This window comes from Pezoporus flaviventris, unplaced genomic scaffold, assembly GCF_033815535.1.
Source record: "Pezoporus flaviventris isolate CSIRO_AGI_PZ_B2104156 unplaced genomic scaffold, CSIRO_AGI_Pfla_v1 ptg000035l, whole genome shotgun sequence".
In the NCBI taxonomy this organism is placed as follows: Eukaryota; Metazoa; Chordata; class Aves; order Psittaciformes; family Psittacidae; genus Pezoporus; species Pezoporus flaviventris.
In genome coordinates, this window is record NW_026892583.1 from 8,329,868 (window position 1) to 8,348,384 (window position 18,517).

An 18,517-nucleotide genomic window follows, 5' to 3' on the forward strand; every position below is an offset into this window, starting at 1 on the left:
GATTAGGCTGTTACCCAGGTTCTTTCCTGAATTAGTTTTGTCTTCAGCAAGGGATTTCTTCTGCTTTTGACTGTTACTGTTTCCCACAGATACGTACAGACAGTTGCATTTAGTTATAGGAATTAATAGAAATATACTTATTAATAACACAGAATGTGATCTCTCTTCATTGTTCAACAAGCATGGAGGGATTCTGCACAGTAAACCCCAGTTCACATGAGAATGACATACCTGATGAATCACAACATTTATAACGGATCAAACAACCACTGCACAACCTTGAGGTTTTCGGACTAAAACATGTACCCAAATTTGCAGCTCAAAGCTATTGGTATTTGAATTTTGTCTCCAATTACATAAAGCACTCAAGCATGCACACAGCTCTAGCTCTCAAGTAACATCCCCAAAAGCAGTATCATTTTTCTACTTCAAAATGCATGGGACTTGCATTGTTAATAGCACCACCTAAAGGCACAACCCTCTGCATGCCTCTGTCAGAGAGGGGAAAAAAAGAAAGTGTGGGCTTTTTCTCTCCCATAGAGAATCAAAGGGCAAAGGCTACTTCCCTTCAAGTTAATCACTGTTCTACCTATTCTGAAAAACTAAGCTTTGAAAGCAAAGCTCTTCCCTTTTCCCCTTCCATCCTCCCCAGCCCTGATGTCCCTTTGCTCACCAGCTGTAACATGTATCTTCAGAGAGGAGGCAGTGGCAGAACCTGTCTCTTGCATGTCAGTCACAGGATGACAGGTCTCTGTGAGAGGTGGATTCAGGGATCTTGCAGGTGAGAGCAGCTGCCTGTCAGGCATGTATTCCATCAGCAGATGCCTGCAGTGGACGATGATGCTGTCCCCCCAAATTTTTATTTTCCGACTTTTATTAGAAGGTGCCTTGCTCTTCAGTAAAGAAAAGCACTGCACTGCAGTACCCAAATTAATGTTTACTGCATGCACCTACAGTGGGCTTAGAAATGTCTTTTTTCTATATTATATTTACTGAAGCACAAGTTGGGTTTTTTTTTCACCCATTTCTAGTTAATATTAGACAGCTAAAACCCCCTGTATTTTGTTCCTTTTACCATTATGTTCCTGATCATTCCTAAAATTAAAGTCTGTGTATTAAGTCTACTTGAGATCCAAAGAAAGAGGATGACTACAGCCATTTTATGTTGTACTGCCTACATGATCTGAAGCCAAATGCCATGCAAGGGGGTGGTATTTTTGACACAATCATATTCTTTTTTAAAATGGGTAACTTTATGGCAAAATAAATTGGAAAAAATCCTCTCCTGCCTAGTCTACCTGTCACATGAAGTACCTGCTACAATGTGTAATAACCTTTAAACTTAGGGAAAGTGGAAATTAACTCCTGGATGAATATTACCTGAAAGTCTTTTATTAATGTAGTAAATTACACCCCCCCCACCCCCCCAAGAAAATAATTTGAGTTTTTTCCTTTTGTGCCAGCTTCAGCATGACTAAGACTATAAAAGTCAGCGTTTTGCAGCCAGAATTCACAGGTTACAGAACTGTGCTTTATGGATGGTATTGTTGAATAATACCCGTGAGTACCAGAAGTAGATGGCATCTCCTACACCAGCAACCACAAGCTGAATTCTCACTTGGGCAAGAAAGTAAGTTCAACATACTAATCTCTGCTCTTAACTACATAAATAAGTAAGTTATTTCTGCCTGTATTTAGATTAAGGCCAAGGAAAAAAAAGATTAAAAAATTACAATGCAGAATTGCTAAACCTTAACTAACGGAGGCAGAGAGGGGTGCCTGTTGTTACTTCATGTAATCCACCATGTGAAGTGAAATCCCCACCTAAAACACAGATGTGAAGGGTTGTCTAACAGTAAATTAAAATTATTTAGCTGCAAACCCCTTCTGCAGCATGAGAAAACAAAAGCTACAGCGTATTTATATTCACCATCCAACAGAAGTGTAAAAATAAGTTTTCCCCCAGGTTTATTTACTAAACTGTTTTACATTCAATGAAACTTACAACAATACTTACAGAGCATTATCACGAGAGCAAACACATTGAGAACACTAGTAAAGACCAAGAATGCAGGTTACAGTTATTTTCTTGTTGAACTCAAATGCCACTTCTGTAAACAGTAACAAAACCAGACCATCGCAGCTAGAAAAGATGTACATGTAAAAACACTCTACGTACACAAAACTACATATATCATTTTATACTCCCAACCAAAGCACTCTGGTCAAGCCCAAGTACAATTTGGTATTCTCTGTACAACTATTAAATCCTGCTAAAAATAATAAGTTATCCTTCGGTTTAAAATACAGCACAGGGCATAAGGCAAAAAAATAGGAATTATCATCCAGTTCTTTGTATTTCAGTTCAATATCAAGAATTTAAGGCAAGATTGGACATTTTGCATTGTTTCATATAATGAATGGGGACTTACAGATGGCAAACTGACAAAGCAACACGCTATCTCCCAGAAAAAAAAGTTAAGTGTCACGCGTACTGGACACATTTGGCCCTCTAGAGATTCCAACTAGACTTTCTGAAAGAGAAACATTGGTGTTAGGAGAGACTGTCAAGAAGCTTACAAATGAGCAGCTCTAAAAAGGAAAAATCTGAAATTCAGGAACTGTACATACACATATAAACACATGCCCACTTTTAAGTGCTTTACAGACAATTTTGAGTGACTAAGAAATAGAACTGGATGATAATTTGCAGTTGTATGACATCTTATTTGAAGGTCCTTAACTCTTACACTGCAAAACAGACATTACAATGAGAGCATTGTTCTTTAGATGCAAATTTAAACCAATTGTTATGTCTGATCTTTCTACAACCAAGCACTTCAGTGAACAGGACAACAAGTACCCAGAACAGAAAATGAAGACGGCATGATTTTAAGTGACATGATCCCATAACCGATATCCGGTTTGATCCATTTCTAGCTAAACAGATCACCTGATCTTCACTGTATTTCGTTAGGCATTTTTCCCATTCTTCATACCAAACTTGCTTACTAAACAAATTGTTTATGCTGCTACCTCAAATTTAGCAATGCCACATTACACAATCTGGGGTCCATCTCTATGCCCCGATTTAACATTGCCACTGCCTAGGTAAAGTGAATAAACATTTTGCAGTTTTAAGTGCTTTGACTTCCATCAATGAAAGATGTTTATGTAGATACTGAATAACCACCATCCTGACCTGTGGATTTTTTGTTGAAGTCAAAACCATTTCTATACCTTGCACCACTTTCTACTAACTGAAAACAGTGTTTACTAGTACTTCTAATCAGAACAGGTTTGTGAGCATCTTCATTCATGGAATTCTATTGGTGTTAAACTCTTAAAAAGCACAGTATATACTGAACTGCCTGGAAAGCCTCCTATCAGTAAAAGGCATAAACTTCTCTTTTACGTAAGGAATTTTTCCTATTTTAATATTAGTTTAAGCATCTTTACCTCCGGTGTATATTGGAAAATATGATAATGGCATCTCTGTGAAACAGACCAAGAAGTGAAACAGCACAGAAAAACATTCAGCTTGTGCATTCACCTGGACAGAATGAGAAGGCAATCTCTGCAATGGGCTGAAATAACTACGTTAATTCCCCAATCCCCAACCTGCCTCCCCTTCTTTCTCCTCCCCATACACAAACATGCCACATAGAAGCACGTAGCTACTTGTGTCCTATCAATAGATTCACTGGGATAATTATGCTATTATTGCTATAAAACTAGAATCCTTAGTGGGTCAAATTAACTGCATTGAAAACACTGGAATTGTTACTTTTATTTATTGTTACCTTTATTACCTTATAAAGTCCTGCTTCATTCTACTAAATCTGAAGAACACATGCAGGATTTTACAACCTGTGCAAACACCTGTTATCTATGAATAATGTCTTATGGTGAAAACACCCTCACCTCCTTGATTGTTTAAAATCTGAATGTTAGTGTATGAAAGAACAAGGAACGCCACTGCTTGCCTGCCTGCAATTTGCTTTGCAGGAACTCAGAATAAATCAAATACACTCAAACTCCTCCACTATGCATACTTTTAAAGAAATGGTTTTTAAAGCAACTATTTCAAATATTATTGCACCTTCAAAAATAATACTATATGGGCTTGAAAAACAAAGGGTAATAACAAACATCAACGTAAAACATTAAAACAAGGAGAAAGTAACTCTGGAGGCAGAAAAATTCTTCAGTACCAGGCCTGGCAACACATATACAGACATCAAAACAGAAATTCAAGATAACCTTGATCCCTAGTTAAAAATCAGAAAACAAACCAGAACATTTTAAATTAGCTACTATTTATTCACTCATCTATTTCCAATAATGGTTATGACCCACAGCATTGTTTTCTAGTTATCTGCCCAAGTTTTCACTAAGTTTAGGCCTACCATAAAGTTCTAACTCTTGAGATTCTGGTTAGTCGCCAGAACAGACCTTCAGTGTTCCATTATACAGGACACATGCTTGGGATGAGCAACCCTATCTACCCACTTCAACCTGTGTTAGAAGCAAGGCTGGCTGAAGAACCAGAGACAGGATCTCACTATTCACTCCCTATTTATGTACTTGTGAGAATAGGAACAATAAACTTAGGACTTCTGTAAAAACAAGATACAAAAACAATGTAACAAACGAGCTCATGCTGTGCATTTTGTTATGCTTGACAGTTTCCATAGGCACGAATGTATCGAGCAAATAACAAACAAAAACACTAGAACAATCAAAACAATCATGCTTTATGCATACTGCACTAAAATCAGTTAACAGCTTTATCATTATGTCCTACATTTAGCACCATTTTTAGGTCTGAACACTCTGAGAAAGCAATCATACATTCCTTTAAAAAGAAAGTTGCATGGAGTATGAACGCAAGTGCGCTTGGGAGACGGATGGGATGGATTAATTTTTTAGTATTTATCTTATGCTATGAATGCTGCTGTGGCATTACTGTTGTCATTTTTCCTTGCATGACAGTTGAAAACACACAGCAGGCTTGCAAGATTAAGTCATTTAATCTAGCACTCATTTATCCACAAAACGAAAATATAAGGGAAAGTTAAAACTGTGATTTCTCTTCATCAGATCAAACAACTTTGTTAAGAGGCAATAGATTTGCCTTGTAAATCTCTAAGTAGTTAATAATTATCATCCTGGCCCTAATACCAGTAAGCAGGTGACAAAGGAGAGTGTACAGGCAACATACTATGGCATTTATTATTTACAAACCTTGAGATACAGAAACAAGGCAGCCCTTTAGTTACTGTTCATAAAAAAAAATTATGAAGCACTGGCATTTTCTTAATATGAAGACACAACCAGACAATTATCAGCAAAGTGTCCAGCCGTAAAACACATTCACACATCTTTCATCCCAAGCACAGTAAACTTCATATTTCATAGTAGGCAGGAGGAAGAGAGAAGAGCTCTAGAAAGTGAAAGGGTTAGATATACAGTGAGTTTTCTAACCGTATCCCAGGCATGTACAGTACTCTCTAAAATTCACTGCCATTAATAGGATGCTATCTAAACCCCGCTGGTAAATAAGCTTTCTACTCCTCCTGCCTGTGTCACTAACATAACAAAGGCCAATTGCCGGAAGAAAACAAATCCTTCCTCATTTCAATCCAACATCATGTTATTCCAATTTTCCAGCTTCAGAAAATGCAGCTTATGGTCTCCAACAACAGGGGTTCTTTTCAAGCAGATTAAGCTCAATCTTTGCATTGGGCCTGTAAAGTCCTGCTTTACATCAAAGTGCAGTCAAACCAAAATTGCATCGACAGTACATCATCCCAGCAGAGTCCAGCCAGCTATCTGAGATGGGATCATACTTCTGTACAGTGTTCAGGTAGGATGAGCCTGAATGGCCTCCAACTACATAAAGGTAGTTATCGATTACAGCTGCACCAACTCCTGTTGGAAAGAAAGTAAAAGAATGTATCACCATCAAGTCACAAAGTGTGGAAATAAGTATTTTTGTTCCTAATTGGAACCAGCCTCTCCCCATCTCCTAAAGGCTGAACAGACAAGTTCCCTCAGACTCTCCTTCAAAGAAAATGGGTGTTAAATGAAGAGTCCCTCCCTGTTCATGTCTTACACTCATTTTTACTGTTCTCACACCCTTCCCTATGGCAAAGCAATGCTCTTCTGTCCCAATACTTTTTGTCAGAAATAAAGAGAATATGCACTACTGAGTCTCGATGTAAAATAAAATACAATAGAACAGCAACCACAGAAATGCTGAAACACACTCAAAAATCAATAGTAAAAAATAGAGTAGAAATATTACTTCAGATTATTTTTATTACAGCTCAGTATTAATAAATTGGACTAATTAAAAATAGAGAAATAAAAGATGTAGACAGGAGAGGGTCTAGAGAAGGGTGACTAGAAGGATCATCTAGAAGAAAGATGATTCAAGGACTGGGAAGACATGTGAGGAAAGGCTGAGAGAGCTGGGTCTGTTCAGCCTACAGAAAAAAAGGCTCAGGGAAGACCCGATCACCATGATCCACTATTTAAAGGGTGACTACAACAAAGACTTCCTTTCTATAAGGAGTCCCATGAGAAAACTGAGGGGTGATGGGCATAAATTAGATTTGGGGAGATTCAGACTGGACGCAAGATTTTTTTACAGTGAGAACAATCAGCCATTGGAATAATCTCTCTGTGGAAGTGATGGATTCCTCAACACTGGAAACTTAAGATTCAGCTGGACAGGGTGCTGGGTCATGCTTTGCCTAGAAATGTTGGACCAGATGATCTCTGAGGTCCTTTCCAACCTGGGATTCTAGGATTCTATGAAATATTCTTTCACAGAGCTAATTAAATAATCTTCATTCACAGATGAAGTGTAATGCTCTGCAGACAAGTCACTGCAACTTTATTGCAGCTTCTATCAGGTCAAACGGCAGTTTATTTCTGAAAGAATATCCAAGTTAACTGCTGAGAATTTCGTATGTCCCTACCTGTTCTGGGCTCCTTCATGGGTCGACATACAGTCCACTGATTTTGATGAGGATCATATCTCTCAATGCTTGATAAGTGAGACACACCGTTGTGTCCCCCCACTACAAAAATGAAGCCCAGCATGACACCGACACCAAAGTTTATTCGTTTATCAGCCATTGAAGCTACTGTCTCCCACGAGTTTTTACTCGGATCATAACGCTCCATGCTGCAAATACAACAAACAACTTGTGAGGCTTGGATTTTAGTGACATTGAAATTTCACAAGAAATCTGCATTTGTCAGAAGTACATCTAGTTCTGGCAACCACTGTTACCACACACAGGAATTTTGTAAAGCAACAAAAAATGCTTTAGCTGATGGAAAATCCTGCTTTGTACTACTCAGTGACACAACACACTAAAGCCAGTGTTATCACCTCATAAGCATCAACTGCCTCCTAGGGCCGTTTGGCAACACATGCAGCTGGAGGTTCTCAAAAAGAATGATTCTAAAAAGCAGTTTTAACATATTTCATCCTGACTCAGCAACTGCAGGTCAGCCTCTTCTCCAATGTCCTCATGCCACTACTCTGATCTGCAAGTTACATACAGAAACAAAGCAAGACTCTTCAAAGCTGGCCTCAGAACTGAAAGCTCCTTCAAGAATGACTGCTGCTGTTTATAAAAAAAGGCAACTCATGAACAACTGAACACAATGCAGATCTGAAGTGTATCTATTTGGGTAACATACAGAATAGGATAGAACAGATCTTCAGGATAAAATGGAAATTAATTACAATTGTCATTATTACTTTTTTTTTTAATCACTGGAGCTGTACAGATGGTCAGTCATTAACATTCTCATAGCATGTAGCTGGTCCCTGTCCAAGTGTAGCGTCAGTAGCACGAGGGGTGCAGAAAAAAGGGGATGACAAAATCAGCAGCACTACAGAGTAGCTGGAGAAAAGGTGCTTAATTACACAGCATACTTGAATAAATAAACCAAAATTATTCAATAAAAAGTAAACTAATTTTAAAAAGGCAAATAATGAAATACCAGATTCATCTCCAGCAGCTGCTAGCAGTTACTTTCTAACTGAAGCTAGCGCAGAATTTTAAAATTAAGAGCTTTTCTTCTAAAGGTACCCACTTGATAAAGACATTTCCTATTGCTCCAGTGCTGAATCTTTCATTTCCTGAAAGGCAGTTACTGAGTTTACCTTCCAAAGGCCTGCGTGACCACACTAAGCATTCAAGTTCTAGGGACCATTTTGGGCAAGAGTGAGGTCTTGATTATCTTCCTTTTGTTAGTCTGTGAAACAAGGCTGCAGTTAAATGAGCATCCCACAGGTCCCACAGCAACTCCCAGAACCTGCTCTACTCTGCCACTAACTCTGCTTTAAGCTACTCCTAAAACCAATAGTTCTGTATGGTCCAAAGGCAGTACGGAGCTAAGAGTGACCACACAGACAAAACTGCAGCTTAATTATTCCAGGTCAAATGCCAACGTGAAGAAATCCTAGAGCCAACAGAAATCTTTCAGACATGGTCTGTTGGTCTGTTAAGTATTTCAACTCCTATTATAGCTCATAATCTAAAATATAAGAAATTAGAATAATGCCACTAAATTTCATAAAACGCTATCACAACTGAGTTTAACTTATTGCTGTTTTGTATTTTAGTGATTAAAACAAATTGTTTGCATTTTCCAGATAAAAATACTTAGCTACACTTTCCTATTTGGAAACCAATCCTTTGCTTCATGAACTGTTTTAGATAAAAATGTATCAAGTGTAAAAAGTAAGTACTATTAATGACTAATGCTATGATGTTACACTACACTGTTAAACAGTCGGTGTATCCCTTCCTGTAAGCAAGGTTTTCATTTTCACTCTTCATTCAGTTACTTAGACTTGTAGTTTATTAAGTTGCTTCCTGAAGGGACTAATGGCCGATTTGTTCCTATTTTAATAAAGAGAGGGCAAATGATTTCTTTGCACAACTAAGTGCCCCTGCTCTTCACTACTACTTTAAGATTCCATCTGAGGTATATATTTATTTTGTGTATATTAAGCCTCTATTTGTTTCCAATCAGTGTTTTCAATGTTAAAACTAACCAGCATCCTAGTGTTTTGCAGGCTTGAGATACAAGGATTCAGACAGCACTGGTACAGTGCTAAGCAAGCCCTCTCCTGAGAACTCAGTAACCAAGGTGCAACACTACCACATTGTTAAAAGTGCACTACCTCAAGGTCTGAGCAAATAAGCTCTCTCAATACCAACCTGCTGAGTTAACCAGCTTGAGTATCTACAAGGTCAGGTGTCTTGTACCACCTTGCTTAGTAATACACATTTATGTCTTTGTCTTTACCATTTTCCCCTCTTAAGGATTAAAAATACCCCCAAAAACCAAGCCCCAAACACACACACTCTGAGCTGGAACATGTAAAGGTAAGTTAAAAGATTTCCCAGTTGAATTATTAGACTGATGCTGCAGAACAAGGATTAATGAGGTCCACTGTGGATTGCCAATCTATTTTAGAATAATCTTTAACTGGCTGCCAAACACAAGCTTAACAGGGAGTTTTGCTGATTTCCAGTTTATAACATTGAGCCACACACAGCAAAAATACATACCTGTTCATATGGGCAGGACCATAACCACCAATAGCATATATCATTCCGTCCAAGACGGCTGCAGCAAAACAACTTCTTGTTTTGTTCATCGGGGCCACTAACTGCCATTCCTTCACTTTAGGGATGTATTTCTCTACAGTTCGTAAATAAGACTGCCCATCATAGCCTCCTAAGGCATAGAGCTCTCCTGCCAGAACCACCACTCCCAGAGTACTTCGGCTCTCAAACATCCTTTCAAGAGACGTCCAAGTGTTCGTATCAGAGTCCCAGCACTCCACTGAATTCTCATGCTTTCGATAACTGATGCCTTGACACACATGGGTTGCAATCCCTCCTACAACGTATATTTTCTGGTCTAGGACACATATTCCAAATTCATAGCGGGGAATGCTAAGAGGTGCCAGGCCTATCCATGAGTCATTCTGGGGAAAATACATTTCAACACTGAAATAGAAAAACAAAGATTACATGAGTATACCTAACCTCAGGAAGCTCTGTGAAGTGCAAACAAGCATCAAAGAGCACACAGTCTTAAGATTACTCCACAGAATGTATTTTGTAGAATAGTTTGTGTTGGAAGGGACCTTTAAGACAATCCAGTTCCAACTGCCCGATGCGACAAGCAGGGACACCTTCCACTAGACCAGGTTGCTCCATGCCCCATTCAACCTGGCCTTCTTTAGGCAACCTGCGCCAGTGTCTCACCAGCCTCACACCCCCACTTCTTTCAGTATCTAATTTAAATCTCCCCTCTGCCAGTCCAAAGCCATTTCCTCTTGTCCTATCCCAACACGCCCTTAAAAAAGCTCCTCTCCAGCTTTTTTGTTGGCCCATTTAGGCAGTTGGAGCTGCTCTAAGATCTCCCTCAAACCTTCTCCTCTCCAGGCTGGAGACAAACCCAGCTCTCCCAGCCTGTTAGACATGGATACCTACTCAGCAGCAGAGCCTGAAGTCATGATTACTTTATGATCAAGAACATGTTATTTCTAAGAATTACCTCTTCACTCTTCTCTGATTAAGTCTATCTTAATCCCAAGGACTTTCAAGCTTTCAAGGAAGCATATTTGTCATATATTAAATTTTATGATTTTATTGTCTTTAAAAATAATAGATCAGGCAAAAAAGACGTAAAATGAAAAGACCTGAAACAACAAAGTAGTAACATACAAACTTTTTATTAACCACTTTTATTAACCAAATTCTCGAATCAACAGAACTAAAATTATAAGATTTTACAGCTATTTCTGTTGGCACAAACAAAACCCTGCAATTTTGAAGATTACTCATTAAATCAAAATCTATTTTGAATTCAATGCGATGACTTTACTATTACTTACCTTTCCAAACAGGCAAACAGTCCAGCTTTTCCTCCTACAGCACAAAGAACTTTAGGAGCACAGCGAGGTCGTGTCATCAGCATGGTCTGGTGGGAAAGTCTGTGTTCAGGCATAAAGTGATATTTTAGGGCTTCATTCAGCAGGTGTTTACAAGTATGGTCATCGCGAATGAGATGGTTTGCTTCGTATAACCTCGTAAGAAACTTCACACTCAGCAGCGGCAACCGAACGCAATGTAGCAGCTGTGCCAAGTATTTCTGCCGCTCCTGCACGTCATATTTGATCCAGGACTCTAGTGCATAAAAAACAGTTTCTTCTGTCACAACATTCAAGCAGTCATTGGAAACTATTTCATCCAATTCAGAATGCGTAAGCTCAAAAAATTCTTCTGTCTGACAAACATCTTCGAAATTTTGACAAATGTACTTGTTAGCAGCCAAGTAGAGGTCATGGCATCCATAGGTCTCTGCAAAACGAGAAATCCCAATGCAATTACCAGGGTCAAGCTGGCTTTCGAGAAACGCACAGCACTCCTTCACTACCAGTTTGATCTGGAGAAGATTTGCAGCTGGGAGAAGTGACTCTACAGTGTCTTGCGAGATAAACACGGTTCCTGTGTAGGCATACTCCACGATGGCCTGCAGCGCTGCCTCATCAATGCACTGGAACTCCACCTCAGAGTTCTCCTTTTCAGAAAGGTTCCCAGTAAACATGGCTTTGAAGTACGGACTGATGCTGGCAAGCACCACTTTATGGGCATGGATCTTGACATCGCCAACTCTAAGGATAATGTCACAGAGCTCATGATGCTGGCGAAGGAGGTTCAGGCCTTGTAGAAGCTGCTCTGAATGCAAGTGGGTTAAGTTGGCAAGCATGTAGGTTGGAGACGACTGGTCCATCTGTGACAAACAGAATTTTTAAGGCATTACTCAGGGCTTCATTTCAACAGTTTCATTAGTCATGTTACTTAGACATGCCACACATAACATTCACAAAATATTTTCCAGTTTTGCTTTTATCTTAATTGCTTTTATTACTTCCCAATTTACTTATCCAATCCTTATGTGCTATGCTTTTTCATGCAAGTTAAATCCAGGACAATCAAATGTTTATTAATAGTGCATGTTATATTCATCTGTGACTTAAAACCCAACAAAAGAAGCACCACATTTTTCTGTCCTGGAATAAAATGTATATCATATGAAGCTTTGAATACATAACAGGATTGTGTATCAGATATTTGAGAGAACTGAACAGTGACTGAAACAAAAATAGAGATGCATAAAGAATAGAACTGGCTTACTTAAGACAAAGTTTTCGAAGTTCTTTAACCACTTTGTGCTACTTGCCTTGCAGCCTAGTCAGTCCTTCTGTGGTGCAGCTAAGCCCTGCTGTGCCTCCCCCCCGACTCGTGCTCTGGCCAGACCGTACCAGTCAGCAGGGCCACATTCCCTATCCAAGTGAGGAGAATCCCTCACTCTGCACAAAGAGGCAAAAAAGACTCACAGAGCCACTGGAGCCCTGTGCTGCAGGGAAAGAGGTGCTGGAACAGAGGTTACTGCACTCTGAACAGTAAGACGAAGCCAGGAGAAGGAGATCATTGCCTCACCTCAATGAGGGGCTTCCACTGTGACAAGAAATCCCTAGTGGACATGCCCTCACCCTCTGGAGAAGTCAGACCTGGGGAAGACTGTGAGGGTGGTGAGGCACTGGCACAGACTGTCCAGAGAAGCTGTGGCTGCCCCATCTCTAGCAGTGCTCAGGGCCAGGCTGGACAGGGCTTGAAGCAACCTGGTTTAGTGGAAAGCGTCCCTGCCTGTGGCATGAGGGGTGGCATAACTGCATAACCATGAGGTCTCCACACAGCCTTCTCTTATCCAGGCTGAACAGCCCCAACTTTCTCAGCCTATCTTCATATGGGAGGTGCTCCAGTCCCCTGATCATCCTCGTAGCCCAATGATCATGATAAAGACCAGGAGCCAGGCCTACCTCCACCATCAAGAGACAAGAGGTGGGAGCTGGTGAGGAGGTGCTTCCCAGGGAAAGCAACCACGTGGGTCCTAGTTAGACATGCTGATAGAAATTATATTGCTATTTCCATGTCCGCACAGCACCAGCAGCTACCCATGCTTCCCAACATCACCAGTAAGGGCAGAGAAAAGGATCCTCATTCCCACCTACAGCTCCACAAAACCCACAAACTCTTCTTTCAAAGAGTTTTTGCATCATGACAGTTCAAGGCACTTAGAGCAGGCATTAAGGATACCTGCTCTAATTTCAGCATCATTAAAATTCAAACAGTGCTGCCCACCACTACCTGCTGGCACAGCAGGTCTTTATTCTGACTGAATTATTATAGCAGCGAGAGGGTGGAGGGTATTGGATATGTCAGGATCCTGGACCACGAGGAAATATAACTATTGTTCTACAGAGAACACTGCAACAATTCAATTTCTGAACTGAAAACCTGATTTAATTTTGATTTGCTAAATGACTACACTTCAAGATCTCACTACTTCTATCTTAATGAGTTCATCATTTTTATAGCTCCTTAACTGACATCTAATTTGCAGTGAGCCTACTTACAAAGTGCTTAATCTGAAAGAATAAAATTTTTTGCCAACATTTAAATATAGAACATAATAGCACTGACAAAGAAGTAAGGGCTTACAGCTAGAGACAGAAAACTTCTTACCCATTAAAGATAAGTAAGCTCCCCCCTCTCCTATTACAACTCTATACTGGAAAAAAAAAAACAAATGTATCTAAAAGAAAGTATTTAAAGTGTATCTGCATTAAGGCAAGATTCCATACAATAACATTTTCCATATAACAATATATATGCAGCATAAATTATATGAGAGGGCCCAGAGGGGGGAAAGAGGAGCTGTTCAGGAGCTAAACCACTTTGTTTTCCTTTTGTGTTCATGCTCAGTTTGTAACTTGATTGCACATATACACAGAAATCACAAAAACACAAGGTAACACCACATGGAAGGATAAAGGAATAGTTACATTTCAGATGTCAAAGCCTGTAAGAACAGTTATAAGTAATGACAGTTAAGTTATTCCATAGAAATAAAACTTTTTGTACAAACCTGACAGAGATGCCTACTGATGTGCATCTCCTGAATGGCAATGCTCACCCACACCTCATATTTGCATGCATTTATTCTACTGCTGAACAAGAAATCAGAAGCTGGAACATTACCAGCCCCAGAGAACATATGCTAGTCCAACAATGTCTGCTCACCACGCAAATCAAGTGGTTGTCCATTAGCACTGGGCTATCAGATCTTGTTCACAGTCTGCCGGTAAAACTTGTCTGAATAGCAGGGAAAGAGTTATTGGACATTAAAAGGTTAACCAGGAATGTAAACACCCAAGCTTGCTTACTGAAGCACTTTTATTCCTCTAAAAACCACAGTATGTGATGATGCCTGGTAAGACACAGAACACAGCATTTTCTTTATGTGAAAACAGCAGGAAGAGCTTCAGGCACTTTTCTGTTCCAAGGTAGTGTTTAAGCGCTCGCCAGTTCCTTATTTAGACTACAGAATGACTGGGGCCAGCAAGCGACTTGCCTGGGTTTGTTACAGCAGAGCTTAAAACCTCAGCAGCACCCGCCCAAAGTACAGAGCTAATTTGGGTTGTAAACACCACACAAGACCACTTACTGCATGCAAAAAAATATATATATAACGTGCAAGGAGAAACTGTTTTGCTTATGAAATTTCGTGCTCCCCACGCCAGTGCGTTTCACCTTCGTGCCCAAGCTCCTGCCCCAGCCCGTTTCACGCGGTAGAGGGATGCAGAGCAGCGGCCTGACGAGCACACGGCTTCCAACAGCCAGGAGCACGTCTCCCCCGCCCCTCTAAGAAGCCAGCGGGACGTGGCCACCCGGCGTCTGTGCACCAGCCACCCTGCCGACAGCTCTGAGACGGAGCCGTCACCCTCCTGTCGCCGTTCTGCTTGTACAAGTGTGGCCCCAGGTCAAGCGGCGGCCGCCCTCCCCTCCCTATACCTGCAGACAGTCCCTCCCGCTTGCGCTCCACAGATCAACTCGGTAAACAGCATTCCCCACCACACTGCGAACAGGTTGCGGGAACGCTACCAACGCCACGGCGGCCCCGGCCAAGCCGAACCAAGCCGGAGCCGCCTCTCCACAGGGCCCTCTCCGAAGCGGGGCCCGGCTCACCTGCGGGTGGGAGGGGGCGCAGGCCGCAGCGAGGCCCAACCCGCAATCGCCACCGCCGCCTCCTCGCTCGCCTCCGCTCGTACGGTAGTACCGGCAGCAGCAAACGTCACTTCCGGACTCCACCGCCCAGCGCCCTCTGCCAGTCAGCGGCGGGGAAGTTCTGCGCACCCACAACCCCAGAGGCACGGGAGGTGTCACTCCTCACGTCGCGGAGGGGGGGAGTGGTGGCTCTGCTTCGCTAGCGCCAGGCGGCGCAGCCTGTCACCGGCCGCTACGCTTTACAGCTATCGACTTCAGCAGCGGAGCACACATCTTCCCCAGCGCCGGCGGCGGGATGGGCGTGTGGCTGTGGCGAGGGGTATGCCAGCCCTCCGTCTTTCCCCCGCCGGGCGCGCCGTGGTCGGTACCGAGTGGGCGTGGTGCGGGCCGGCTCTTAGTGACGGCAGCGTTGTAGCGTGCGGCGTTGCTGGGATGGCTTAGTTCTACGCCGCGCGTGGTAGTTGTGGCCGTCCTCCCGTGCTATGGAGGATCCCCCAGACCCTGGGATCCCGCCAAGACTCGGCCCCAAGCGCGCTGGGAGGGCGGGTGAGGGGGATGATGATGCTGCCGCTCCCCTGCCGTTGTGGTTGGAGCTGCCGCCGGTGCCGTGTGGAAAAGCCCTGCGTAAGCGGCGCCGCAGGAGCGCCGGCTTCCCCTGCCCGCCCGTCGCCTGCCGCGATGTCGGTGAGCTCTACCCCAGCGTGGCCCCTCAACTGGGTAGCCCCGTGACCCCCGGGAGGCGGGATGAAGAGCCTGGAGCTGAGCCTTTGCCACCCACCGGCAGTCAGCAGCCGGTTAGTAAGGACACGGAGCTGCTGCCTTCCGGTCAGCCCGGCGGCACCGGCCTCAAGTTCGGGCTGCTGGCGCCGGAGCTGCACACTCGCCTGCTGGACCAGGAGGACTACAAGACCCGTGTGCAAGCTGTGGAGGAGCTGAAGAGGGTAGTTGAAGATGCCAGCGAGGCCGCGGTGACCTCCGTGCCTGCCCCCAGCATCCTGGGGTTCATCAGCCTTCTCTGCACGCTGCTCGGTGACTTCAACTTCAAGGTGGTGCTCGGAGCATTGGAGGTGATCTGTCTGCTGGCTCTGCGCCTGGGCAATCAGGTCAAGTCCTTCCTGACACCTCTGTTCTCTGCTGCTACTCAAGTCCTGGGGGACAGCAAGCTGGCCATCCGGCAGGGTTACAGACGCCTGCTGTGCTTGCTCATGAAGGAAGTGGGTCCTCAGCAGGTGCTGGACTTGCTGCTGCAGCCAGAGTACCAGCAGAACAAGAATTCTAGAGTCCGCGAGGAGGTGGTCAGTATGTGCATTGTGGCCCTCCTCACTTACCCCAGTGAGGAGCTGGACCTGGACAAGCTGGCGTTTAAGCTCGCTCCAGCACTGGTGGACAGCAAGCACAGGGTCCGGCATGCTGCCATGGAAGCTTTTGCTGTGCTGGCGTCTGCCATGGGCCCAGGCAAAACCACCCTTCTCTTCAAGGCAGTGGATGCTGTGGAACTGAAGGACAATGGGGCTGGGTTGATGCATGCAGTGCAAGCTAGGCTGGCCAGGAAGATTTTGCCAAAGCTTGCTGACCAAGGGTTTGTAGAGTATGCTGTGCCCTTGCCATCATCTTGTCATAACAGGGCATCCTGTTTACCCCCAGGAGCAGATACAGACTGGCTCTTGATGTGTGACAGGACTCAGAGCGCACCCAGCTACTGCGGGTATGAGGCGAGGGTTAATGCTCTGCAGCACTCCAGTTCTCACAGTGCGGGAGTCAGTGAAGTAGCATGTTCAAGAAAAATCTTGAATGCACATAAAGGAAAAAACAAACTGCCTTGGGAAAACAAGCATGCTGAATACAAGGAAGTTGGTTCCGGAGTCCAGATGCCTGTCACAAAGGGTGTGGAGCAGGTATGTACCTATACCTCACTGGACTCGTGTCCTAAGGCGTGTTTCAAAGGGAGTTGTGAAAATTGTCAAAGGTTTATTAACTGACAGGTATGGCTGTAATATTTTATGTTCGAAGATCTTTATACATATATCCATCTGGGAAGGTTTGAGAACTCCTTATGTTGTATTTAAAACTAGTACAAATCAGATAACTTATCACTTAGGAAAAAAAAAAATCTTTTTCTGAAGTTAGCTAAACTTCATGAGGCACTCCTTGCATCTAAGTATAGTGACTTGTTGCTGACAATGGCTAGCTAAAACCCAGGGCATGAGTATAGAAGTGGGGAAGCTATTTTAGAGCTTCTGTCTGTATATTTGCATTTGAAGGTTCCTGACTGCAAAACCTTTCCTAAATACAAAAGCTGTTTCGAGGAAAACTGACAGTTCAACTTGGGCTTTGAAAGCGGAGCTCTGGAGTGTGGTGGGGCCAGCACTTCCTGGCAGCATCCAGACCCGAAACAAAACCAGAGAATTGCCAAATATCTGTTGTTTCTCAGTCTGATTTAACTAGGAAGAATGTAGGTCAGGCTGAAATAGCAGTTCTGACTGACCTGAGCTTTGATTTTTATCACTGATCATATCAGCAGCTGCAAAGGGAAGGAACTTTTTTACTCTGGCTTTCTGTTCTGTGGCATCTGTTTTGGATACCATCCGTGCGTTATAAGGTCTGGGAGTGCATCTGCATGTAGTGGGTTTTCTGTTGTGTGGTTTGTTGTTTTTTGTTTGGGTTTTTTGTTTGTTTGTTTAATTGGACAGGTTTCATTTATCATAACTTGATCTCCAGTGAGTGAGTTTAAGCGAGCAGATCTTTTTATAAGATGGAAAGCTGTGTAGAGTAGAATTCCTCACGACCACGTTTACATATTTGGAACTTAATTCTTAGTTGCTTAGTAACTTGTTTCTGCATTGGTTGAGGTCTCAAACAGTGCTACTTTGTGAAGGCTAGCTGTTAATAAAGTTTCTTAATAAAAAGAAATGTGAGTTAACACTATTGTAGTGTAAAAACCTTGAAATTCATGTATGAACAGATGCTCTTTTCCTCCTTCGGTGTATATATTGCCTTTATTCAAACTCCTGAAGTCATCTGTATCTCCTTCAGTTGATGAATTGGGCAATTAAGTTCTCTTGGGCCATCTACAATGCAAATGGGGTCTGAAAAACAAGTTACATAGAAAACATCTCTAGAGTGAGAAGTTTTTTCTTTTTGAAACAGCTTTTCAGTATTAACTAATGCAACTTGTAGAAATAATAGTTATTAATATGTATTTATCCCTATAAATTGTGGGGAGTGCTGGAAGTTTCCAACCGTGAAAAGAGGGAGAGAAAGCAATTAATTTATGGGTTCTGTTTTGCTGTGTATGTAAAGTGCATTTAGAAATGATATGAACTTAAATTTGACCT

At 42.5% G+C, this 18,517-nt stretch overlaps 2 protein-coding genes across 6 annotated transcripts in view; one reads left to right on the forward strand and one right to left on the reverse strand.

Annotated features, from left to right (window-relative positions):
- Positions 1 to 1,951: 1,951 nt before the first annotated feature.
- On the reverse strand, positions 1,952 to 15,280 carry KLHL28 (kelch like family member 28). 5 transcript variants are annotated; one of them, XM_061462455.1, is made up of 6 exons: positions 15,144 to 15,238; positions 13,641 to 13,686; positions 10,946 to 11,844; positions 9,609 to 10,052; positions 6,990 to 7,198; positions 1,952 to 5,934 (listed from the first exon to the last, which is right to left on the reverse strand). In XM_061462455.1, exons 3-6 carry the CDS (start codon positions 11,842 to 11,844, stop codon positions 5,771 to 5,773), a joined length of 1,716 nt encoding a protein of 571 aa, XP_061318439.1. In that variant the 5' UTR covers positions 13,641 to 13,686; positions 15,144 to 15,238; the 3' UTR covers positions 1,952 to 5,770. The 5 variants fall into 5 exon arrangements, with proteins under 5 accessions (XP_061318439.1, XP_061318437.1, XP_061318435.1 ...); XM_061462453.1 differs by lacking the exon at positions 13,641 to 13,686 and adding an exon at positions 12,555 to 12,625 and having other exon boundaries at positions 15,144 to 15,199; XM_061462451.1 differs by lacking the exon at positions 15,144 to 15,238 and adding an exon at positions 12,555 to 12,625 and having other exon boundaries at positions 13,641 to 13,671.
- TOGARAM1 (TOG array regulator of axonemal microtubules 1) overlaps positions 14,504 to 18,517 on the forward strand; it is a 35,503-nt gene continuing 31,489 nt past the window's right edge. Inside the window, 3 exon segments of the mRNA XM_061462769.1 lie at positions 14,504 to 14,533; positions 14,751 to 15,227; positions 15,644 to 17,077. Of these exon segments, the coding sequence (XP_061318753.1) occupies positions 14,504 to 14,533; positions 14,751 to 15,227; positions 15,644 to 17,077 (1,941 nt within the window).

Bases quoted from the DNA above. Each gene is read 5' to 3' on its own strand.
- KLHL28 (XM_061462451.1), bottom strand. The intron at 10,053-10,945 runs GTAAGTAATAGT...TTTCTATTTCAG, and splicing joins CTGTTTGCCTGTTTGGAAAG to TGTTGAAATGTATTTTCCCC. The intron at 5,935-6,989 runs GTAGGGACATAC...TCTTTCCAACAG, and splicing joins CATGAAGGAGCCCAGAACAG to GAGTTGGTGCAGCTGTAATC.